The sequence below is a fragment of the Amblyomma maculatum genome, chromosome 2, assembly GCF_055883805.1.
Source record: "Amblyomma maculatum isolate TAMU_Amacu chromosome 2, ASM5588380v1, whole genome shotgun sequence".
Taxonomy (NCBI): Eukaryota; Metazoa; Arthropoda; class Arachnida; order Ixodida; family Ixodidae; genus Amblyomma; species Amblyomma maculatum.
Window position 1 is genome coordinate 172,564,510 of NC_139345.1, and position 26,733 is coordinate 172,591,242.

At 43.1% G+C, this 26,733-nt stretch overlaps 1 protein-coding gene and 1 pseudogene across 1 annotated transcript; one reads left to right on the plus strand and one right to left on the minus strand.

Annotated features, from left to right (window-relative positions):
* Window positions 1-1,018: 1,018 nt before the first annotated feature.
* Window positions 1,019-9,286, minus strand: LOC146200443 (BEN domain-containing protein 5-like). The gene is made up of 5 exons (XM_084592947.1): window positions 9,252-9,286; window positions 9,119-9,169; window positions 8,712-8,776; window positions 4,466-4,679; window positions 1,019-1,223 (listed from the first exon to the last, which is right to left on the minus strand). Exons 4-5 carry the CDS (start codon window positions 4,659-4,661, stop codon window positions 1,057-1,059), a joined length of 363 nt encoding a protein of 120 aa, XP_084449073.1. The 5' UTR covers window positions 4,662-4,679; window positions 8,712-8,776; window positions 9,119-9,169; window positions 9,252-9,286; the 3' UTR covers window positions 1,019-1,056.
* Window positions 9,287-18,832: 9,546 nt separating this feature from the next.
* On the plus strand, window positions 18,833-26,519 carry LOC146200444 (uncharacterized; annotated as a pseudogene).
* The last annotated feature ends 214 nt before the right edge of the window (window positions 26,520-26,733 follow it).

Here is a 26,733-nt window from a genome sequence, read left to right on the forward strand (position 1 = left end):
GACTCGCTGGACATCCAGGTACGAGCTAGACAGGGTAGGCAACTGGCCGGGTGTCGCTGGTGGTCCGCGTACTGTGTGATGTAAGAGCACGTTGAAGGTCCCCAGGTGGTCGAAATTACTCCTTAGCTCTCCACTACGGCTCCTCTTTTTCACTTTGTACTTCCACTCCCACCTTCCCCCCTTCCCTGACGGCTCTGTTCAGGTGTGCACAGAAACAAGTGTGACATATACTGCGCCTTTCCATTTCTGTGAACCAATTATTATTAATAGTAATATTAATAATTTTTTAATGAGCAGGCGTCGCACACCTCTTATACCCTAGTCAAGCGTGCAAGTGAAAGTGCACCTACGAGGAATGCACTTCGCAGTTCGAAGGGTATTTTACGCAATTTGGGGCTAACCAGGAAATCCGAGTGCACTCGTAGATACAAAACTAGCAAGTGAATAAAATCCATTTTTTTTCTTTAAATGCGAATCTACGGGCGTAAACTTCCAAATATTCCCTGTCGGAAATTTTTCTCATGGTGGTTATGATGGAACCATGATCATGGTGGATTATGGTAGTGGGCATATGGTCGTTATGGTGTGCATGGTCATTATGGTGGGCATGGTCATTATGGTGGGCATGGTCGTTATGGTGGGCATGGTCGTCATGGTGGGCATGGTCCTTATGGTGGGCATGGTCCTTATGGTGGGCATGGTCGTTATGGTATGCATGGTCGTTATGGTGTGCATGGTGGTTATGGTGTGCATGGTCGTTAAGGCATGCAGGGTGGCCAGATGGTGGATAATAGCAATGTAGGTACGTACAGCACACTGGTGTCATCTTGTGTACCATATATAGGTTATATAGTTACGGTTCATTGGTGAAGATAATACAAAATGCTGGTAGTGCCCCTATTTTCCCTGATGGCTAAGGAGCTGATGCTGTATTTGCTAACCTGCTAAATGATATAGTGAGCATGCTAGCTTGCAGCTTCTGTGCATCCAAGTAGTAGCAAAAATGGCTCACCTACTGAAGCACGCACTGAATAAGCAGCATAGAGAAAGTGGAGCTCAGATTCCAACTTTATTGGAATCATCGGCGACTGGGATCTTCTTGCGACGTCCTTGCCGGCTGGCCTCAATGAAGAATCGCCGCAGATGTTGGCGGCATAATTGGACTCGTGCTTCGTCAGGCACATCCGCTTTTGGGCGTTTCCTTATGTAATGCAGTGCACAGTCTGAAAAAGGAAAACACATGTATCTTCTCAATTCTCCTTCATCATCTAATGAAATACACAAATCACAAATAACTCTTGCATATGGCTATGCAAGTTGTAGTACACAACAATAGCAAAAGGAAACATGGCAGTTCCATTTTGACACAGCCCTGTAGCACTGTGCATGTTACAACAGTGGTTTTCAGCCATTGGACCCCTTGAGCGTTTCGGCAGCAGGTCACACAAATTTGAGTCAAGGCTAAAAATTAGCCTCCAAAAGGCATGCACTTGATAAGACAGATGCCTCTCCCTGTGTCCTGCAGAGGACACGGGGAGAGGCAACATGATGGCACCGGTGTGCATGCTGCTAGAAAGAATTTGACTCCTTGTTGCACTGCGCAGCTCGCTCGGCAGATGCTTTGCATACATGCCCAGCCAGCAGTGTAGTCCAAGTTTCGAATTTCAAAGATGCCGGCATCAACGACCCTGGTAAACTGTAAACAACCTCTCACTTTCTACCTCTCGAACAAGCTCTCAATTTCTGTAATCTTGTGGAGTTTATTTTGCCTTGAGAAACTGCACCCTGCTTTTAACCTCCATGCTTAACATTTTAACCCACTGCAAAAAATGATTGATGACCTAGGCAGGAAAAGCAGAAAGGTAGGCCTCAAGATTAACACGCAGGAGACAGTAGTAATGTTTAACAGCCTCGGGCGGGAAGGAATTTCAGTTTACCAATAAGTAGCTAAGTACTAGAAGTAGCAGACGAATATATCTACTTAGGAAAGGTAGTAACCACAGATTGACAAATGAACGGAAAATAACGAAAAATATTATGGGATAGGGTAGATTTGACAAGTACTCGCAGATAATGACTACAGCTGAACCAAGATAATTCGAATTTTGGTTCAATTGAACTTATGGAATATCCCCTTGAAAATCCCATGCAAAAGTATAGGAAAGCTGCGTTGTATGTCGAGCTCCGATTTCACTGGTCATTTCTCAAAAATTATCGCAACACCCTTGGCGATTTGATGCATGACGTTTTTCAAGCCTGGCGCGGAAGCAATGAGAGACAACAGTTCGGCGACGGCTGATCTAGAGCAGCGCCGCAGCTTTTCCCCAAAGGCGTGTGCATCTGCAGTTAACGTGCGCCGCGCGCCAGCACGTGACGTTTGCAAGCCATGGGCAGGAAGAAATGAGACAGAACTGTTTTGGCCACCGCCAGCAACAAAGCAGATGCAGCCAATGCAGCTGTGGTGTTTGGGAGAGGGAAACAAAGAGAGTGGGCACACCCTTCCGCTTTGCTCTATCGCATTTTTCTACTCTCCCGAACACCCTGGCTGTATTGGTTCCCTCTCGTTCCTTCACACACAAAGCTTGCAAACGTCACATGCTGGCGCGTGGCAAACGATCACCACAGATACGCGCCTCTGGGGAAAGGGCGCGCCGCTGCCCTAGACCGACCGTCGCCAAACTGTGCCCTCTCATTCCTTCCACGCATGGCTTGAAAACGTCACGTGGCAAACGGCCGAGGGTGATGCGATCATCTTCGGGGAAGGCCCGTCCAATGCACGGTGCGGAGTTCAATGTATCAAACGACCGGTGAAATTGAGTTCGATATACGACGCAGCTTTCCTATACTTTTGATGGGATTTTCAAGGTGATATTCCGCGAGTTCGATATAACCAAAATTCGAATTATCCGGGTTCGACTGTAATATTACTATTAAGTGGCAGTGTATATATATATATTTTTTGCGAGTCGTCCATTCTTGCATCTATGAATCAATGAAAGCATATGGTCAGCTGAGATCATGACAGACTTCTCGCATTGTTCGCTTCAAACGACGTTCGCTGCTACCTTGGGTGCGACAATCTTTGCTTGGGATTCATGTAACGCGTACCATATTTACTTGCATGAGAGCCCACCTCCCACTCTTCCCACTGAGAACATGAAAACAAAAATACTAGTTGTTAGTGTGTCCTTCCGTTTTCGCGCTGTTGCAGTGCAGTGTATTTCTTTGGCAGCGTGCCAAGGTGCTGCGTAGCGAGAACATTACGAACATTACATCACTCGTGTGGCTGTTGGCATTAGCTTTAGTGGTAGGGTAAGGGAAGGGGGGGACTTGATAGAGTGCCAGCGGCATTGAGAGGAGTGGCTGCGGTGCCTTTGCCTTGCTCGGCTCTCCCACTGCGCAAGCCTGGTTTTCATGTTCTTTTTATGACACAGCAAATGGGGTGGGCGCAGTCGGTCGGTCTGCTACTACAAAATCATTGGAACGTGACATAGCAGCGTCTTTTGAAGCACGGAAGTTAACCATGCAATGAGCCGGCGTCATGATTGCGACTGACTGCATGCTTTCTTTGACGAGTGATGGCTGCGATGGACTCATAAAAAAAATCAACTTTTCTATGTACTGAACCCTCCTCTCAGAGTCATGTTGATTTAAAAAAAAAAGTGGGTTCATTACACGAGTAAATACAGTATTCCCAGTTAGCGCTTTGTTGTTCTGACTCGCCAGTTATGTCATGGCATCACAGGTTTTGTATGCACATGACGGTTGGCGCTGGTGCAGCAGCACACCCATGTCATCATTTTGCTTTGCTCGCAGATCGCAGACTGCTAGCAAAATTGGCGTGTAAAAGGGCAAATGTAAAATGCGGTGTGTCAGGGCTGAAGTTTTAGTTCTCATCCTATTGTCAAGATGGCAGCTGGTACATGCATGCGATGAACAAGGACTTAGTTAAATCGCGAAAAAAAACATGCTTTTCAATGGGGCAGAATTTGGGAAATAAAAAAAAAATTGTTACTTTGTGAATTTCGTTAGATCGGAGTTCGACTGCAGTCTAACTGATGATGGAACTGTGTTAGGCCAGAAAAGAGCTACCATATATATGCTCTTTCTTCTTGTAGGCATAGGTTTTGTGGACCCTCGAAAATCACTTCGCAGACCCCCTGGGGTCTGCAGATCCCCCTTTGGGAAAATGTGTAAGACAGACATACCCCCAGAAAACTGTCTTAGTTAACAGCACTTACAAAACCAACAATCATGAATTTCACCAATGCCTGTCCAAAGCCCCTTTCTTTCCCTTACTCCATGCTGCCGCAGACTGCCGCTTGAAATTATCCTGTCAAATTTACATGAAAACTACAGAACTCAAGAAAAATCTTCTAATAACTGGAATTCAGAATAATTTGAGTTTGATTTATAATGATTTTACTGTATTAGAACCTTGTTCCAATTATAAAAGTTCACTTACTTAGCAACACATCCACCTTTTCAGGGGTTGCGGGCAGCTTCGAGGTTGAGCCTGGCATGCTGCGGCAGGCTTGTCCAGTGATGCTGCGGACGGCAGCTTCTTCTTGTGTCCAAAGCATCCTGGCAGCCTCCATTGTGAATCTGCTATCTGTGGTATTCCTATTCAGAAAAAGCCACTTCTGCTCAGGCACAAGCATTCCTTGTCCGAGATGGACCTGTAAAAAATAAATTTGCAATGAATCATTTGCGAAGCTAACATCAACTTAAATGCTTGACTATGTCGCATGTAGTCAGAAAGTAAAGTAATACTTCATTTATGAATGATATATCTTGTGATGTGCCAATATACTACACACCGTAAAAACCCTACCAAGTAATATTTTAAAGGCCATTGTATCAGCCAAAAACTCAGCCAAATTGAATGACAAATTCATTTTGCATTCGCCACTTTTTTCTTTTCTTTAGGCTAGCGTGACCACCTTGCAACTCAGACATTGTTTTTCTTTGTTTATTGTTATGATTTTTTTACTGTTAAATTTTTTTTAATTCTTGATTTTTTGGTTTTCTTTATTTTTAATTGGCTTTAAACCTGGCAAAGGTTTTGCTGATCCGGACTCCCTCTCCCTTTTTTTACTTGTTCGAGAGGACAAATAAATGGCATAGTTTGTATAATTTATGCGAAGATGCGTATCATTCACTTTTACCATCCAGAGCAAGCCACAGGTTGAGTGCAACGAAATGCTGAAACCATTGCGCAAATGTGCACTCGATAACAAGAAACAAAATCTGTGCTCTATGCTTGCTCGCACACTGAACAGCTTCTGTACTAGAGCGACTATGACAGAGATCAATTTATAAAATCTGACTTGCATGTCTAGACAGTCACTGCAAAGACAGAGTAGCCCTTTGTGGGCTTTGGATAAAAAAAAATGGTGCGATGTCAGCGCACGTTAAAAATCCCCAGGTGGTCGAAATTACTCCGTAGCCCTCCACTATGGCTCCTCTTTCTCTCTTTCCACTTTCACTCCCATCTTCCGCCCTTCCCTTACGACACGGTTGCGGTGTCCACAGAAAACAAGTGAGACAGTTACCGCACCTTTCCCTCCCTATAAATAAAAACATCAGTTCTTTTTTTTTTTTGCATCAAAAAACCTGTCTAGAAATTCTTGGGTAGACAGGCCAGCAAGATTATGAACACTGCACTGCACATGCAGGCACGCAGCATTCACTGACATAACTTCTAAGGCCACTGTTTTGCCTAGCTGTGATATCAATTCAATTAGCAAATGCTGGAGCATAAAATGCATCCTTGTGTTAGGTATTAACAAATCAGAAACTGTGTAAATCACACTCTAGATGATGCACACCTTTTGGTGTATAGAACATATCTTGTTCTAACTGACCCAGTGGAATAGGCTTTTTGGCTGGGAAAACACAGTGCAGACTAGTTTTCAAAGTGGGCAAAATACTGAACATGGGTACAACTAACGTTTAACTGGCCTTCATCACTCAGGAGCATAAAGGTTTGACGTCATGCTGCCATCAGCTTCCTTTACTAATGTGCAACACCATGTCATGGGCACTTTGCAATGCACATTTTCTTCTGTTGCAACCATCCGCAGCTGAGTAGCCGCAGGCCACTCTAAACATTTTGAGGCCTAAGCATCTGTGCGAATGAAGATTAAGTTTATTGTCATTATGATCAGTCTCACTGCAAGTGCACTACACGAAACAGCTGTGACTTAGTGCAGCACAACAGCCATTAAGGCCAGGGCCCCTTCAATTTTGCTCATGATTATACATGTGAGAAGGGGCACAATGAAAGCACCCCATAGATTTGGCAGGGAAGTGATAGCAGAAATTGAGGCATTTCACAAAGTAATGCTGCATTACTGTCAGCTCAGGCATTCCCCAGTCAGTCATCCTCCTACAATGTACCTTCTCTAATCTAGCAACATAAGAAGTTCCAGCTGGAATTATCAGTACTAGCAAACCTAATTCTTGTGTTTTGTTTGCTACAGCAATAAACCTTCAGATACTGAAGAAGGACATTGAACAAACACCTTTATGGCTTGGTGAAAATACCCCTGAAATAGAAATGCACATCAAGTATTACATTTTGTGAGAACTGGCCTGCTAACATGCACAAGCTGCCACTCAAAATCATAAGCTTCCAATGCACTATAAAATAATCTAAATTTATTCAGCTTACTAATTTTGGAAGCCTACAGGGGCTTTGCAAATAGCTGAGGAAAGGAGGATGGCAAAAGGTATGGGGGAAAGAGAAACATGCAAGGTTCTCAATGCGGATTTTCAGAAAATAGCAAGGAGAGATAAGAATGCTTTCCTGAACATACAGTGTCAAGCGGTTGAGGACAACAGCCAATTAAGGAACACAAGAGCTCTGTATAAGACAATCAAAGATATCAAATGAAGCTTCTGTGCTAAGCTGGGCGTGATAAAGGACAAACGAGGCAAGGACCTCACTGAAGCCTCAGAGATAAAGAAGAGGTGGCAGGAATACACAGAAGAACTGTACAAGAAGAACCCGGATGTGCAAACCCAACATAGGACGGTTGTGATTACTGATCTCGAGCCGGGCATCCTGAAGAATGAAGTTGAATGGGCCTTAGCCAGCCTTGCTAAGAAGAAAGCTAGCGGAATTGATGGTATTCCAGCTGAGTTGCTTCAAAACCTCAACCACGACGCTGTTAACACACTGCATACATTATGTCAAAAGATTTGGACAACCCTGCAGTGGCCACAGGATTGGAGGAGGTCAGTTTACATCCCCATTACAAAGAAAGGCAGTGCCAAAGATTGTTCCAACTACCGCACGATCGCGCTTATTTCGCATGTTAGCAAGGTGATTTTTGAAAATCCTGCAATGTAGGCTGCAGCAGTATGTGGATCGGGAGCTTCCGGACGTGCAAGCTGGGTTTCGCAAGGCAGAGGAACTAGAGACCAAATTGCCAACCTTCGCTGGATCATGGAAAAAGCAAGAGAGTTCCAGAAACCCATTTACTTCTGCTTTATTGATTATGCGAAAGCGTTTGACTGTGTAGATCACAGCAGATTGTGGCAAGCTCTCCAAGAGATGGGAGTTCCAATTCACCTCATCTGTCTCCTCAGGAACCTTTATGAAGGGCAAGAGGCCACAGTCAGAACTGGGCATGGCCTTACTGATTGGTTTCCGATTGAGAAAGGGGTGAGGCAAGGCTGCATACTGTCGCTCTGCCTATTTAACCTATATGCAGAGTGCATCATGAGGAAGGCCGGACTGGACGAGTCTTCAGCTGGAGTGAAGATTGCTGGAAAACGTATCAACAACCTTAGATATGCGGATGATACCACTTTAATGGCAGAAAGTGAAGTGGAACTCAAGAGACTTCTTATGCGCGTACAAGAAGAGAGTGAGAAGTTTGGGCTTAAACTGAACATTAAAAAGACGAAGATCATGGCGTCTTGGCCTATCAAGTCCTGGAGCATCAATGGACAAGAAGTGGAAGCTGTGACAGATTTTCTGTTCTTGGGCGCCAAGATTACCTCGGAAGGAGACTGCAGCCATGAAATTAGGAGACGCCTGCTTCTGGGAAAGAGAGCAATGGTTAGCCTTGACCGCCTAGTAAAGAGCAGAGACATTAGTCTACCAACCAAGATCCGTATAACCCGTGCTATGGTCTTTCCAGTTGTGATGTATGGATGCGAGAGTTGGACTGTGAAAAAGGCTGACCGCCGAAGAATTGACGCGTTTGAATTGTGGTGCTGGCGAAGACTCTTAACAGTTGGACTGCCAGAAGATCAAATCAGTCGATATTGTCGACCATAAACCCTGACTGCTCATTGGAGGGTCAAATTCTAAAGTAAAAGCTCAGCTACTTTGGTCATCTGATGAGAAGAGAGGAGTCGCTGAAGAAAGATTTGATGTTGGGAAAGGTTGAGGGTCGCCGGAGAAGGGGTAGGCAGCGAACGCGATGGTTAGATGGCATTCTAGAGGCATTGCAGATGAAGCTATGTGATGTTAAGAAGATAGTGAGAGACCGGAAAGCGTGGCGTGACATGGTCCATAGGGTCACGAAGAGTCGGACACGACTGAACGCCTGAACTGAACAGGTAATAACGTGAGAAAATAGACATTAAAGATGCTATAAAAGAGTAAATGATTACTGCACTTCTGCACTGCATATGCACTTGCAGCAAGGAATATTCAAGTGCTGTTTCCCATCAAAATGAGAGCCCTTACTTACCTGTCCATTAACAACAGCAAAGTTCCCTGGAACACTTGTATTTGCACCTGGTCCTCTAGATGCATCTGCAAAGATTACAAAATCAGAACACAAGTACACTGTAATACTCCTACAAGATGTATTGCTTGAAACGTCGTGAAATCTCTTAAGGGGGTTAAGATGCTAAATTCTAGGACAGTAATAAAACCTGTTATGGGCATCCTTCGAATTGCCAGTCGACCGAAGCCAAACACTAGGCACCACAAATGTATCAAATATATTTTAATTTAGGTCTGAAAAGTGTTAGTGCTCTTTTTTTTCATCAAAACCCGTTGCTAGAACAGCATTTAATAACATGTAAGCTTTGGAATTTATCTGCCTTTTTTTAGCGCCCCTTGGCACCCCTTTATCACTTGTTTGGAACTTACCCAAGACACTTGCGCGCTCTAATGCTGCTGCCTCGGAGTGAAGGCATGGGCCTGCGAGCATGTGACAGAAACAGATTACAACTAGTTTCCACTAACTAGGATGCAATAATTTAGCTGCCATTCTCTTACATACCTGATCTCTTTTCAATGCTTTCTGTCTCGAATGGAAAGCCTACAAAAGTAGACCCAAAACAAGATTACATCTCAGTTTGTGCTAAAACTAGGATGAAATGTTAGTGCTGTTCACACCTACTTACCTGAGACACTTGAGTTGTTCTCTGCCAGCAGAGATGGAAGGTCTAAGCCAGCAAACAGGAGACAAGATACAAAACTGCATTAGTCTGCACTAACTAGGATGCAATGGTAGTGACTGCAATTCTTTTAAATACCTGATGTGCTTCTTTCCGAAGTCATAGCCTCGGACAGAAGGCCTGCGCCAGTAAACATGAGCCAAGGTTAGTTTACAGTATGCACTGAAACTAAGATGCAATGGTAGTGCAATTCAACTGCTTACTTGAGACACTGGAATTCTTCACAACTGCTGCCTCAGATGGAAGGCCTGTGTCAGTAAACATGAGAAAAGATAAAATTATAGTTTGCACTAAGTAGGATGCAATCATAGTAACTGCCATTCTCATAAATATCTCATAAATACCTGATGTGCTTCCCTCCAAAGTCCCAGTCTCGGACGGTAGGCCTGCACCAGTAAACATGTGACAAGATGAGTTTACACTCCTCTGAAACTAGGATCCAATGGTAGTGCCATTCACATATTTACTTGAGATATTCATGCTCTCTAAGCTTGCCAGTTCGGATGGAAGGCCTGTGCCAGTAAGCATGAGAAAAAATTATGTTTACATTTCGCCCTGAAGTGAAGCACAAGAGGAAAATATTGTGATTTGCGCATTTTTTCACCTGTTTGATTTCTTCAAATCCTTATTTGCTCCTCAAACTGCGATGCAACTTATTCATTTATCATAGTAACCACAGTGCAATTATCTGTCATCACAGTTGCAGGCAAACAAGAAAATAAAATTCATGATAGATGTGGAGGTGGGAAAAAAAAGTGGGATCAGAAATGACACAAATTTAAGACATTTGAGCTGCAATGCATGATAGGACACATCACATGATGCAGGGGCCAAAATAGTGGAAATCAATTTGGTACAATCCCTATGTGAGAGTACAAAAGTAGTACCTGCATCCACATCAGCTGGCAGAACATACTCTGCAATGACTGTGCCACCACGATGAAAATTCCTTCCGACAGCAGCTCGTATTTCATCTACAGATGAAAGCAATTGAAAAAGGAGCAATGTGTGTAAGAAAGACTGCTGTGTACAGGAGAGAAACAATATTATTTTGAGAAAGTACAGGAATGACAAACTGCAACATACACTCAAGCTATACCAACAAGATAAGAGCAATACTTTATAAAAGCACGTGCTCTTTATGCCATGACAATTAAAAAATACATTCACGAAGAATTGCATTTTCGAAGTACCAACTGTTTCTAATGCAAATCAAAGGAAGTCACTACAAACCTTCAGCCGTGTCAGCTTCAAATGTTTTAGAAAATGAGGGGCACTCACAGGAGCCCTAGAGATTCTTACTGCTGTTCTAAAAACTCCCCCGATTTATTCCACATCCAATTCAATCATAATTGAAAAAAAGTATGGTAGATCCCATTTGACTCATTCAATCATAATTGAAAAAAGGTATGGTAGATCCCATTTGAATCACAGGCCGTCAAACTACCTATGTGACACAAGAAATGAGGAGACTGTGCTCCCCGATATTGCCATGCACAGGTGCAGACAAAAACAAAACATGCTATTTCCTTCTAAAATTTTTTTAATTTTTTACATGTTACCTAATTTAAACTCACAGCCACTGTATGTGTACACTGGTAGTAGACGCCAGTGTGCATTTGTAATAGAACATAAATAACAGAATACAGAACATAATAGAACATAAATAATGTTCTATTATGTCCAATGCAGGAGTGACTGACTAGAATGGAAAAATGTGCTTATACATGTCCGCGTCTCTAAATACAGAAGGTTAATGACAGCCTCACCAAAAAGGGAGTGGTTTGAAGGTTTGAAGAAAAAGCAGCCAGATGAAGGCAAAAAAGCAGCAGTGGAAGAACAGTAGTAGCCTGGAATACAAATTTCAGCTGTGGTAAATATTTTTACGGACGGTTTAAAGCTCAGGCATAGTAGCCTTAGCTTTAAACCAACACAATTCATGCTCAAAACGAACAAGCAAGCAGCTGCAACAGGCATTTCAAGCAGGATTGTATGAGACAGCAGCTTCAGAAATCATGCCTGGCAGATCTAGAAACAATCAGATATCGCTGATCATTATCATTTTCCTAACTTAGAAGGCTACCAAAATCAATCTCACATCGATTCGTACTTACAGCATAAATGTTTCCTAGACATTGATATATAAACACAGGCAATTACAACAGCCAGTACACATGGATGCGGTGGCCATTTTTTCTCGATATTAGGAAATGGTTCCCCTAATTTTCCTTTTCTTTTCTTGCGATTGTTTGCCATTCCTCAATAGCTTTAAATAATGCTAACAAAAAGCAAAGAGAATTTTGAAATATGCTAAACAGTCTCCTTTTCAGTGCTCAGCTTCAGTTCTCATTTCAAATACAGAAAGATGACATTGGCCTTAACAGGTTTGAATGCTGTAAGTAGGGACTGATCATGTTTCCAGCAGCAACTAAGTGGGAAGTGAGATTAGCAATCAGGCACCACTACAGCAATAAAAGATATTAGGTTTCCCTACTATGTATCAACAGGTGCATCTTGACAGTACGTGACTCAGCAAGGCAGTTGGATAATTTGCGATTTCTGTGCTCACCAATCTTCTTAAGAAGGGTAGCTGTGAGCTGCTCATTTATCTTGCGGCTTTCCTGCAGCTCCTTCCTAAGGCATTTATTTTCTTTTTCCTTTCTCTTTAGGGCTTCTTTTAGCTGTTCTGTTGTCATCACCTCCTGAAAATTAGAAAAAAATCACACAATATTTACTAAACGTTTACACGAGTGAAGCATTCTTCATATGTGCACATACGAAAAAAGCACAAACCTCCTGTCCTTGGTCTTCACAATCATTCTGTTCCAATATCTTTTCGTGCAAGTCCTTCAAAGACTCAGCTCTTTTCTTCTTCAATTCTTTTGCACTCGTCCAGCGCTGCAATATTAAGAAAGGTAAGAGTAACCATTAAACCACAACTAAACATGAACTTTAGAACTTAGACTGAACAAAAATACCTCGACCGCATTTTTACATCAGCAGAGTACAGGCACAAAAACTGAAGAATATGGCAAGGTCAGTTGTTGGGCGAGTTGGTGACAATGTTTCATATCTACAGTGCGATAAACAGGACAACAGATAAAAATAAACGGAACAAGAAAGGGGTATATACCGGCTGGACAAGCAATAAAAAATCAGTTGTCAGTCAGCATTGTGTTTGTCGTTATGTTTTCTCTAAGCAAAGCAGCAGTGGGGGCTAGTTGGTTTACCTTTTCAACAATTTTTTGCGCTACGATATACACAGATACACAAGAAAGCAGCAACCACGTACACAGGAGAGGCGCTCTTGTCCTGTTTATGTTCTTGAAATGTTTTTTCTCTTGTACCGTTTATCATGTTGTAGATATGAAGAATATGACATGCTTTTTCAAAGACAAGGCTGTATATGCACAATTATTCAATGATTTTTCCATATAAAGAGGTGAGCACCCTTGTGGAAAGAAGAGAGGCATGAATGTGCACACGTAAAACAAATACTCACCCTCTTCTTGGATGGCACAATATCACTTTCCACCTCAATGAGCCTAGGAAAAGGCTCCCTTAAGGCTTTCGCCTTCTGTCGAAGCCCTGCTAGATCATCTGAAATGAATAAAAGGTCACTAAAAGCAGTTTTATGCAGGTGTGTGCCTGTGCAGTCATGCCGAAGGACCACTGTGTCAGTAAAGCAACACGGTGACAGCCTGTCGATCATTGGCTTTGCATAGGTATGCACACTCAATTCTGCAACAGTAACATGTGACCATCAACTGCTCAGTGCAGAAGCGCCGAGCTGAAGCAAAACGTAAATCGGCAGAGGGAGCAGATGTAGGCGGTGGAATCATGCGCCATGAGAGAGCATCATCTGCTTGGCTCTTCTGTTCCATGGGAAGCAACCACTCTAAGTAGGTTTTATGAGTTCCGAGAACGTTTGTTCTTTCTACTGTCTGCTTGTGGCTTTGATTGGTACAAACTTGTAAAGTTTCATGTACTACACATGTCCCCAGTTCTATTTGTGGTTGAAATTATGTAATGTCAGGTATTTAATGTATTCCATAAAAAGTTCTGCCAAATAGTGCAAATAGTTGTCATGCATGCTCAGATGGATGTCTTGCAAATGTGTGTTCTCATTACTGATATTATCCGGACTACATGCAGCGGTAAAAACCAGTAGTGGCACTCAGTGGCGTCGATAGGGTCACCCGCAACCCGTGCAGAGGCGCCCCCCCCCCCTGTCTCCGCTTTTAAGCATCCGCGCAACTTCTCTTTTACTTCCTCTGTAGTGACCAGACTTTCCATTCCACTGAGCAAAAGACAATCCGTGCCTCTCGGCGCGTTGAAAGTGATGTCGAGGAGAGAGAAAGACAGGAGAATGAACAAGACAAAAAGGTTGGTTGGTTGGTTTGTGGGGTTTAACGTCCCAAAGCAACTCAGGCTATGAGAGACGCCGTAGTGGAGGACTCCGGAAATTTCGACCACCTGGGGTTCTTTAACGTGCACTGACCTGCTGGAAAGAGATACTGCCAGCGGTCCTCGCTTGGGAAAGGAGAATGAACTACACATACACAAACGGAGGCGATGCAGCGGCGCGGCTGCCGACGGGTGTCGTATTACAAGCTCCAGCGAGGGCGCGGGGGTTTCCGATGGGCATCGGGTTAATGCAGGTGTTTCCAGGTGCACGTACGTGAGCAATATGAGCAGGAACACGCAAGCGCATGGTCCTCGAAACCCACTTGGGGCGTTACAAATCTGCAGCTGTAGCAAAACAAAGTAAAAGGGCGCCGCGGTTCCGCTAACTGTTGGAACTCCCGCCTTGCTATAGCGTTGCTGCGAAGCGACAGCTGATTGCAGGGCGCCGGCCGCTAGCTATGATAAGGCAATTATGGAGCGCAGATCGCGGACCGTGCTGTCTGTAGGTCTGCGAAAAATGCAGGTTAAACATTTATTTTCTATGTGGTCAAATTTAAAAGGTTGACCAGAAAATATTCGCTTAGAGCATGCTTGACACACGCACACCCACATAGAAAAAGAAAAAAAAATACAATAAACAGCGGTAATAAGCGCAGAACTGGACACCACGTTCCGCAATCTGCGCTCCGTAAGCGCCTACACTTGCGCGCTTATGGAGCGCACGTCTTTTACACAACAATTTTACACAATTTACACAATGCGCGTCTTTTACACAATAATTCATTTCACTCTCCAACCCTTCCTCCCTCCAACTATTTCGCCATGTGATGCCAAGTGCAACGATTGTACTAGTGACCACAGTTAGCGCTGTCAAGGCCCAAACATAACCACGAGCTAGCACTAAAAAGTGTGAAATCTGCTCACACAGCTACACAGACCTAAAGCCACTTCGAGAATAGCAAGCAGATTTTAAATAAGCCCCGCGTAACCATTATCGTAGTAACCATGACCACTGAAAACTGTACGAAAAACACCCACCTGAAATGGCAATAACAAAGGCGGGATAATATCCTTCAACCTCTCCATCTTCACTACGCCAAAAGGCGTCCACCTTCTTAGTCGGGTTGCAGTCATCCACGTCTGACGGTCTGAAATTTTTAATCAAACTTACAGGCAATATCGCCTTTACTTTATCTATGTAGTTAACAAATGCAAGCATCGTACTGGAAATACTAAACGTCTTTTTCACGATGCACAAACGTCAAAATGCAGCGACGCAGCCAACGCAGATACAGACAAAATTCGCTAGGTCTGGCTACAACTTCGTCTGCAAACGGCTATTGTTGTTGTTGTTGTTCTCCTCTGATTTGGTGGCACATACCCACGCAGGGGGATCGGCCAAGAATTGTAGTGCAGAGATATTAGGTTTTGAGATGTAAAACTACATCGCAAAAAAATAAATATAAATAATTGCTAGGGAATAGAAAAGGAAATGTAAATATGAAAAACCAAAATAAAATGGGTAAATACTTACGCACGCATGAAAGAATACTAAGATTTATATGTACAGATTAAAAATTCAAAGCATATTAGCAAGGCAGACGTTTTGAATGGCGTTAAAAACAGACCTGTGGCTGTACCCAAGCATGGTGGCACCGAACGATAATAAAATCTGGCTGCTCAAATTAAGACCCAGCTTTTGTAACGGCTTCTCCAATTACCGTTTTCTCATCATGGTAAAACGGCGGCAAAATAGCAAGAAATGACCTATTATTTCCGGTTCCCCGCACCCGCAGAATGCGCAGACGGGATGAAAGCGTCAAACCAGACCTGTGCATATAGAAATTTAGAGGCGGAATATGACAGCGTAGCCTGGTTATAGAGAAACCCAGTCTGCCTTGATTGACATGATTTCCTATTCCAGGAATACTTGAGATGCAGGTAGTCGTCCGATGATAAAACAGATCCAGACTGCGTGCTTAATAAGGAACGCCTACGAAATTGTGCTGCTGTTATGTACGAGAATGGGCAGCACAGGGCCATTCAGAGATTCTTTAGCTATTCTATCAGCAACCTCATTGGCTGTCACATTACTGTGGCCTGGTACCCACAATATATGTATGAGGCTAAAATGTGAGGGGAACAATGAAAGAAAGGTGTTTAATAGTGGCGAATCCATATTCGAAGAAAGCGACAAGCACAAGGAATAAGAGTCTGTAATTACAGCCACTGTTGAGCATACGGTGTGTCTAGTTTGCGCAGAGCAAGCACCACCGCCAGCAACTCCGCCGGGAAAATTGGGGTAAAGTCCTGAAGCCGGACTGACAAAGCCCAGTCTAAAAGTGGACAGTATATTCCAACGACGGCCTTTTCATGAAATTGAGAAGCATCAGTTTCTATCATTATGCTAACGGGAAAACTTTGTAAATCATCTTCTAATAATCCATTTACTATTTAAGGTGATAAGAGTTTTGCATTATTTGGGAAAATGTCATCATACACAATTTGAACCGAAGATGAACTTACTTTTGTTGGAAGGATGTTAGAAAGGACTACGTGCAAAGGTTAATTGTAACAGATTTTGCACTAGTATTACCTGCGGGCCGGGTATGAAACCGAGGCCACCTGACTCCAAAAAAGGAGTCTGGCTCGCAACAAAAAATTGATATGGAGCGGTGGAATTGTGATTCATACATTTTTAGGCACGTCATGGACAGTCAAGAATTGTAATCTAGCTAACAACGGTGGTATTCTGGCTTCAAGGTATAATACATTTGAAGTTTATTTTCCTCTCCGCTGCCTTGTCCCCTTCCCTGCACTCTAGGCTAGCGCTGTCTGTAGTCACTCACGTCCGAGAGGTGGAGAAAAAACAGACATTAGAATATTGCACTATGAATATTACAATATATTACATTCGTATGGTATAAGTAGTCGTAGTAATCTGTGAAAATAAGAAATTTCATTCCATGGTCGAGAGCAAATTCATATGCTCAATGTAGCAGGCCGCAATACTTCTTTATTAATTTTGATATTATCCGGCTCCTCCCGTAGAAGAGTTAATGGTTGATAATAAAGGGGTTGAACTGCTTTCTTGAGAATAGGAGCATAAAGAAATAGAGGAAGGTATGACAGGAGACAAAGCTGGCTGGGTCAGCCCAACTAATCAGCACAGTCCCAAAATCAGTGTTATTAATCAGGCCTGCATTAACCAAATATAAATTGTATGTCAATAATTCCAGACACAATATATGGAAAAAAGGAAATTGTCTTGACCTCAGAAATTCATTGAGGTATGAAATAAAACAACCCTCATGAAAACTATATGCGGTACCTGAGGTATGGCTGTCCTAAGCAGCCACACTAGGCAAGAAAGTTATTGAGAAAAACGCGGCCCTAGAAGGTTGTGAGAACGCTAACTTTTTGTTTGTCAAGATATATTAATGAAATTTTTAGGGCATGGTCATAGCATGGACATTTGAATAACTATTAAGTGCCATAAAGCTGTGTAAGCTGGTTCTGAATTTAGAGAAGTATATATGTGTCACATGGGTCCAGGCCTGTAGAATGCGCGTAATCTGTTGCCATTGCGAAATTCATTGAGGTAATTTCTGAACAGGTATCGCGGAGAAAGACACGGGGCTTTTTTTTGTTTCTTGTTTTTTAAGTTCCACTATAGCAGATGCTAGGACGCTGCAGGCGTAGATACAGTCGTCGTCGGCGCGCCTCGCCATGAGGACAGCCTTCGCTTCCGTGCACGGAACGCATGTCACATCTCGATGCACCGTGAGCAACCACACAACGTTGAACACGTTGCTCGAAACTGTTCAGAGGGCACGACGAGGGATCGTAAATCCGGCAATCGCAAAAATGGCGAAAGGCGAACAGAACGCACGAAGCACGAAGACGGCCAACTACAGCCAAGAGCCGGAGCAGACAACGCGGGGAGGTAGCCAGCGGAGACCAACGCGTCAGCGGGCGCAGCAGCCAATAGCAGTCGTTCGATCCTCCGCGTTTTCGCGGAGCGCGCGCTTTGCCCAATCGCAGCCTTGAATTTGAGCGCGGGAAACTAGAAAGTTGTCGCCCGCCTCGACCGCGCCGCTGTCGACGCCGCCGAGGGTGGCAGAAGAAAGCGCAAAAATTCACAAACAAAACAAGATCACGATGGCGGCGCTCAGTTTGGCGGGAAAGGAATGGCGCGCGCGCGAAGTTTGGAATTTTCGGCGCTTGCTCGTTGCTCCGCGGCTGCCGCCGCTTGTCATATAATTAATTTCGAGTATTTCTACAGCAAGTTGGGCATTGATAATTACAGGAAGGGTAGTGTATAAGACATACTACCGACTATGTCGCGATTTTTCGGTTTTCAATGGTCGCGTCCACCCTTAAAAGCGGAGAAAAAAAGGGGGGGGGGGCGCACCGGTCGGTTTTATCAAATAAATAAACTTCACGAAAACGTAAGAAACTAGCATAGAGAAAGAAATTCTTTCTCTATAAAAAAAGTGGTACTCGACTTTCACCCTTGAAAACAATTATATATGTTTGGCGTTTTGAGAGCCCCTCTTTCTTCGCCACCCATAAATAATTTCGTATTTGTCGCAGTTTTTATTTTTATTAATACAGTGGATAATTTATTTATTATATTATTAAAGCAGCAGTAATATTAGCGCTAAGGTAAGACGTACGCACGACCACGGCCGGTCTCAAGGAAGAGCGAGAAGCGCGCTCTCGCGCTCTCCCTCGATACCGGCCGTGGCACGACGTCGTGGACGTACTATCTACCTTGGACGTACTACGCCGCTGTATTGTAGTACCGATCGAGGCTCGCCGGGCGTTGCGACGGCGCAAGATGTAGGCTGCCTGTATAGATATATAAAAAACCTAGGCGAACTTTTTCGAGCCTTGCAGTCAGAGGAAAAGGTGCAGCGTGGTTTTTCGCTTTGAAAAACTAAGAAACTCGCATATATTGCATACGTTCCTGAAGTGCGCGGTGTCTGTGGCAATGCCTGGGCCGGTTTCAAGGAAACGGCGTAAGAAGTATTTGGAGCGCGGCGCGTTCTTCAGCGTACCGGCTTCAACGTTTTACAGACGGCGAAAGGGCCACGACACTGCCGCCGGCCGAAGTGATTCAAAAGCGCACGTCCCAAGTGCTCAAAAAGGTGACTGCAGAGGTGAGTCGGGGGCATCGTTCTCCAATGACGCACTGGCCTATGGGGAGTCTTCAAGTAGCCAGAGTCGAACTGTCAGGCCCGATAACACGACTGACGGCGAGCCTTCAACCAGCTACAGTATATTTGAGAGTGTGGAGTCCGACACCACGCCCGACGATGAGCCTAGCAGCTGGAGTCATGACGATTGTAGTGGGTCTGGCACAATGACCGACGATGAGCCCTCAAGCTGCCGCAGTGATAACGACAGTGTAATAAGGTCCGAAAATGACATTTCGAATGACTCCACAGAAGACAGTGACAGTCTCGACGATGACTTTCGAACAAGCTTTGACGAACCTGACACATCTGAAAATGAAGATGACCTGCCATTGTTCAGTGCCCAGCTATGTAATGAAACCTTACCCCACTCCCAGGTCACTAAGGCTGGTGCTGTAGCAGCTGGCATGGCATTTGCCATTTCTCATGGTCTAACTTGGACAGCACTGGGCGACCTGACAAAACTGATCAATTTTCTTTTTGGAGAAGATGTCTTACCCCCAAGTACACACACATTCCGCAAACTGTGGTTAAAGGAAACTCAAGATGTGGTACAGTACTACTACTTCTGTGAGGAGTGCAAGTCCGAGCTGAAGGTCGATGCAAAATCTGCTCAGTGCCCTAAATGCAAGCGCAAAGAAAGCCTTCAAAAACTTAAAGACCAAGGCTCATTTTTTATTCTTCTAGATATGGAACAACAGCTTCGCTTCCTAATTGACAGCACGAAAAAGGAACTACATCACAACTTGCAGAAGCTTGCAGAGCCTGCCTCAGTCATTTCAGATGTGACTAGTGCTGAGTGCTATGCAAGAATGCAGAAGGCCAGAAATCTTGGGAGCGACGACCTCACCCTTACTGTCAACACAGATGGAAGTCCAGTGTGGAAGTCGTCAAAGACATCAGTGTGGCCTGTGCGGTTTATTGCTAATGAATTGCCAACGCACTTGAGATTCAAACATCCCATTCTGGCAGGGCTCTGGTTTGGAAAAACCCTTCCGAGAATGCAACTTTTCTTAGAAAAGTTTGTGCATGAAGTTAACCACACCAAACTATTGAGGTGGAAATATGAGTCAAGCACACACCTGTCTAGACCTGTTGTGCTGTGCAGGTCAGTTGACGCACCTGCAAGGGCAGCCGTGTTGAATATGGTTACCTTCAATGGCTACTTCGGATGCCCATGGTGCTTCATCCGAGGAAAGCATATAAAAGGTAAGCAGTCATATGCAGTGGCTTAGGGAATGTGAGAATGTAGGGGTCATTACTGGCACTGCATGTTTTCAAATACATAAGTTTGTACGAGCTATACTTATATGCCTTATATTCTCATTGGTCTTGAGGGAGCCTGCGGTATGTCACACATGAGCAGCCAGAAGCCAGGACGACAAAGATGGTTGAGCGTGACATGAAGTTGGCAGTCGACTATGCTGAAAATATGAATGGTTTCAAAGGACTGTCTCCACTGATCAGCCTGAAAGGTTGGTTTTTCCTCCACCTCCTCTCCTGCTTATATGTGTTTTGCATTAGCTAAGCTGCTAGTAGTTTTTGGTAGTGAGAAGGAACTTCAGCACTAAACATTTCTGAAGAAGCTTATGATATATCTTACAGCTACCACTGTCAGCCTTTCCTCATGCTCCGATAATACAGAGCGACAAAATACTCCTAAATTGGTAGCACAGACTCGTAGTGATTAATTCATCACTGGTAACTGCCACCACTTAAAATATCATACTGGTTTTTAATTTTTTACTATTGCTGGCAAGCTGCGTTACAGACCACAGAACTGTGTCCTCTGTTGTCTTCAACTGATAAATCTCAGGCTTAATAGCTGGAAATTTGAATTCTGAGACATGATAACCATCAGCAGAAGTAATCACTTGCAAGTTAGGCTCATGGCAGAATTTAGGCTCGCTGCAGTTTGAACTAGATGAATGCTGCAGTTGCTGCCAACAAATAACAGCATGAAGCTATCAGCACTGGATTCAGGTGAGACCTAAGGAGACTGCAGGCCAGAGCCTTGTCTCCAAGGGTTAGAAAAGGGCACCCAATTATTCTAACCTACTTCACATATGGGACCACAAATAAGGAAACTTTTAGCAACTGGTATAGAGAAAAAAAACAGAACGAAAAGACAGGGACTTCACCTAATCTGTCTTTGTTTAGCTGCAGGGAGACCTTATCGAGCCGCAAAAACAGGTATTCCCTACCCCTCTGGGAGGCCCTTTTTTATTGGGAGGCCCTTTTTTTGTGAGGTGAACTGCACTTGCTTAGATTTGAAGCAGTATGAGTAGTCTCCTGTCAATCCCTCAATCCCGTGGTTGTGGATGACATAAAAGAAAATATAACTTGAACAATAGATGAGATAAGCAGGAAAATCTTTTTTCACTGCCACGACCAATAGCGCCCTACATTTCTCAGATAGTTTCATCGCTTGTTTTTTCCTACTTTAGGGGGAAAATATAGGCGGCAGACTAATAACTAATGTATCACTCTTTCACTAATTGAAATGATCACATCTCATTCTTTTTTTAGTTTCATGTGGTTAAAATGAAATTGGCTATATTGCAGAAGTATAGTATAGAAGCAAGAACAAACCACTAAGGAAGGAGGTGGGGTGGGGGTTAAATGCACATTAGCTCAGGGCCCCCATTTTCCTTAATCCAGCATGGCAGCTATGATTGCAAAGATCCATAGGAACTATATGAGCAACTGCTACAGTAATGGCAGGTGTGAAGGTTTCTGCATATATCCCGCATTCAACTGTGAAGCTTGAAGTTACGGTAGAGGTCAGTCTGGCATATATATTAATTATAGCTGTCATGCTATTTGCTTCAGCCTAGTTGTACGAGGTTTTAATTTACTGCTATACATTTGCAGGACAGCAAAACAGTTTCAAATCAGCTAGCTAGCAATGAACAAGTGCTGAAATTTGTAAAATTGTGTCAGCTGAGTTATTTTTCTATCCAAAAAATGAAAGCCTAAATATCTTCTGTAGTGCTTAGTGTGACTTCTGGTGTCAGGTGCTGTAAAGTGTTTTTTTTTTTTTTTAGTATGCAACCAGTCCTCCTTACTCTTTTCTGAGCACGCCGGCTAGGTTAGCTCATTTCTTTTCTTGAGACCGATTTATTCTCATAAACTATGCTTACTTCCTTATTGTCCCATATGCATTTTCTACGAGTTCAAGCATGCCATTCTTCAGCGGTACGATGTTTTCCTGACATTAAATGAGCTATATTATTTCCTCTTCCAGGTCTTGATCTTGTCAATGGCCAGAGTGTTGAGTATATGCACTGCGTCTTGCTCGGTGTTGGGAGGCAACTCACTGAGGTCATCTTCTTCTCTTCGAACTGTGGTCAGCGCTTCTACATTGGTAAGCAAATGCCTGGTTTTCCTGTCTAAGTCATTTTTGGCTCACAAGCTTTAAGCTAGAAGTATTGTCAGTATTGCAGCCTACTATGTTCAGTTTTGCAGGATATGGATTTTGTGCTTTTGTGCAATTGGCACATAATTCATGGCAGTTGCATCAGACAGGCTGTTGCATCAACATTAGGCTGATGGAGCATGCACAGTCCTTAAAAAAGAATGAAACAATCTTATCAAAACATAGTAATGCATGTGAGTGTGTACCTTTCTTTGTTGACACTAATATACTATTTCTTCATAATGACCAGACTACTCGAGAAATCGCCGAGGCTTTCCATATTAACAGGAAACAAAATGTTTGTGTCAGTAAAACGTCCATCGCATTGACAGAAAAAGAGATGACCATGCTGCACAACTGATAGTGCATCGGCAGGTTTCACCACGTGCGTATGATGGGGGCTTTTTACATACGCTGTTATTATTTTTTCAAAAGTTTTTTTTCCCCAAACATTCTTGCAAATTGACTATGCGGATGTGCATGTACTAAGTGTGTGTGTATACATATGCTCTTCTTCCATTGTCAGTTCTGTGCCGTCGTTGTCCACTTCTCTTTGTCACGTTTTTGTGGAGCACTTACATTGCAGTCCATCATGGTTCACCCACTCGCCCAATCAGCCGTTCTTCTACAGCGGATTGTTGGGTGAATTGGTTGAACGTTATTTGAAAACAGCAATGTCCAAAAAGAAAAAAAGAGTGTCCAAGTATGCTTTTTTCAAACCGCTTCGCTTGATTTCAGCTTAGCACATTGTATATTCCATATGTATATAAGAAAATTTGTACCTATTAACAAATGTTGATATCTGTTTATACATCTAAATTCAAGTCTCTTCTATAGACAGAACTAAATAATGGCTGTAGTCTACTGTTGTTATCTCTTGAGGCCTAGTTCATTAGCATGTAACTGTTTCCGTTAGGTCAAAAAGTTGGATCTTTTGCTTGGTTCAAGGCAAGAAAGCACAGGGCATGCACTTCATGCAGTGTACCGGACTTTCATCATATTGGTGAACATATGGCAGAAGCTTCCGAAGAGCTACAAAGAGCTGACTGAGGGCTTCAGCAACATAGCTTCTTATCCAAAAGCCCGCTTTCTTGAGTTTAGACAATGAAAAGGTTCTAATGATGTTTGCATACTTGTATATTCTATCATACATTATGCATGAATCCGTGCTTTCTAAAGGTTGTGCACTTTCATTTTTGCAGGTGCTCCTTCTATAGTGGAAAAAGTTGAAGCACGACTCCGGAACATCAAGCCTCCACACTGCATCACAAGGTTGCCACGACCACTCAGAGAACGAGGCCACTGGAAGGCATCAGAATGGAGGCAGTGGTTTCTTTTTTATGCCCTGCCTTGTCTTAATGGCATCTTGCATCCCGAAAACTGGAAGCACCTGTCAAAACTCTCGGAAGGTGTTCATATACTTTTGCGGGAGAAGCTCACCCTGTGTGAGATTGGCAAAGCAGGTAAATGCATTATTGCAGTCATTGCAACGTTTTAATGCCTGCTAATTTTCTTGGCGCAATTATATTATCTACAGCTTGAGATCATTTTGTGGAGTAGAAAACCTCTTGAAGACTAAATGCAAGGATTTCACGACAGAACTTTTGGGAAAATCATTTACATGAGGTGACCTCTTAACGAAAAATTATTAAAATTTCCAACTCTCAACCATGCAGATGATATGAAAGTAATATCATATATGCACCGAGATCATTTTGTGGAGTAGAAAAACCTCTGGAAGACTAAATGCAAGGATTTCATGAAAGAACTTTTGGGAAAATCATTCACATGAGGTGACCTCTTAACAAAAAATTATTAAAATTTCCAACTCTCAGCCATGCAGATGATATGAAAGTAATACCATATATGCACCTCACAGTATTCTTTTACTCCATGTTAAGTGCCTGCCTATATTTTATATTGTCTGTTATACAAACATGTTGTTTGCATTTTACCAGACTCGTTTCTAATGGCTGAACCAAACTATGGTATGGGTAAATTTCATCGGCTATATTAACATGAGTCTCAATTACCATCATGTTTCTGTATAGCCTTAAAATTTTATTCCACTAGCGCGAAAAAAATGGTTTATCAAATTAAAACCTGCTTGTCTTTGAAAAATACCTCATTTAGGACTTTTAGAGAAATGGACAAACTAAAATAAAATTAGCCTTAATGGAGTTGCTTTTGGTTTCGAAGTTCACCGTCAATGTAGAAAAGACATACGCGCTACAGTTAACTTTGTTTATTAACAGACAAGAGGGTGCGACCAGCGTCAAGCCAAACTGGCCAGCCGGAGAATTAGGATTGGACTTGCTTCCCAGCACTAGAGGAGGGTGACGGCCCCCGCCGTTGGGGAAGTCCCCCTGGGAGCGGACAGGGAGCGAGTTCTCGCGGCGACGCGCGAAGGGGTGCAAGGGTCTATTCAATAACGCGCACTGCTCTAGTCGCACAACGGATGAGGACACAGCACTTCAAACGCAGCACTATTATTACTGTGTTCTTTTTTTTCAGAGTTGCTTCTGGAGAGCTTTGTTGTTCAGAGCAAGAACCTCTATGGTGTTGCATTCCTGACATTCAACGTTCATGCCCTTCTGCATCTGGCGAACTGTGCTCGTTCCCTTGGACCACTCTGGGCCCATTCAGCCTTTGTTTATGAAGGAGGGAATGGAAAGATTGTTCGCCAAGTGTCGGCTGCAAATGGCATTCCACAGCAAATTGTAGAAAGAATAGTGATGAATCAACAGCTACAGAAAATTATTGACAGCGACAAGCTACCTGCGCATGAAAAACAGCGGTGCAAAAGCATGATTGGCTATCCTAATGTGCAGAATGCCATGCATGTAGATAACTTGTGCCTCTTGGGAAGGGGCAAAAACATTGCTTTTACCCCTGAAGAGCAAGATGCTGTGTATCAGTGCTGCGGTATCACCGCATCAACAGGTGTTGAGTATGAGCGGTTCATTCAGGCAAGGCAGGTGTACCATAGCACCACATACAAGAGACCCTCTCGATCTGATACCACCTTCATTAGAACACAGAGTGGCTTGTACAAGCGCATAGAAAAAATTGTTTTTCTGAGTCAGCTAACACTTGCATCCTATTTTGTAGACCAGTAATAATTGCTGATGTGGCTGCTATACCTCCACACATAAAAGAGTGCTTCATATCTTTTGAGACGGCACTTGACGTGGTTCTTCCAGTTGAAGTGGATGACTGCTGCTTATTTATAGAGTTCCCTGAGGAGGAGAAGACGTTCATTTGTGATCTTCCAAACAAGGTCGAGAGGAACTGAACACACTATGCAACATCTGTCAGATTTCTGGGAGATCTACATTAAGTTAAAGCCATCTAAGGCTAGACTAGACAGCTGTGAGGGGCATATATCAGTCAACATAGCGCAGTTCTTCCTATTCATCTAGTCGCCATTGCTCGTACCCTTTGCTGTACAAGAGCAGCATAAATTGTTGTTCTTTTTTGTTTGTATATATATTCAGGCGGGAAGTCAATGTTATGAGTTAACGCACTTTACCTAATTTTTGTGAATGTGGTATACATGGAATAGATAAACAGCTTCAAGAATAATCGGTTTGCTTTATAGGTTTTGGTTAGTTTAAATTTCACCTGGGGTTCGTTAACATGCTCTAACATCAGGCAGTACATGGGCGCTTTGCTTTTCACATCAATCACAAACTGCCCGCTGCAGCCGTAATTCAATCCTGTATTCTTAGAGTCGGCAGTAGAGCACAGTAACAACTGCTGCACCAAGGGGGGGCACCAAGAACAATTAGAAGCTTTGTTGTCAATAGTGGTTAACATAGTAGTTTTCAATATGCTGTATAATTCAGACTATAGTCACAACTCAATATGACCTAACCCAAACTGTTGCACATTTCAACATGATGTCAAAGAATGCTGTGATGTTCCTATAAAATCGAGCGAAAAGTTTTCATACACCAGGTTCTGTTTGCAATTTTTTATTCTATCAATTCTGTGACTGCCAGTGTCGACCATTATTGCATATAACTAATTGAATTATCCTACAGTTTCATGCATGATTGACAAACTTCTTAATGTATATAATTATTTCCCTGCATACTTTTGGTTCTTTATAGCTTCTAGTAGTAGGTAAAATTAACACTATTGTATTTTAACTAGTAATACATCGCTGATCTCTTCAGTGAAGTGCTCTAAATGTGTGCAACAGGAATTTGTCTATTAGGTCTCCTTTGATGTTTAAACCTGAGTACTCAAAGCCTAACTAATAAATTGTATCCA

Bases quoted from the DNA above. Each gene is read 5' to 3' on its own strand.
- LOC146200443 (XM_084592947.1), bottom strand. From the start codon at position 4,661: ATGCTTGTGCCTGAGCAGAAGTGGCTTTTTCTGAATAGGAATACCACA. The intron at 1,224-4,465 runs GTAAGTGAACTT...TTCCTTTTTCAG, and splicing joins AAAGGTGGATGTGTTGCTAA to ACTGTGCACTGCATTACATA.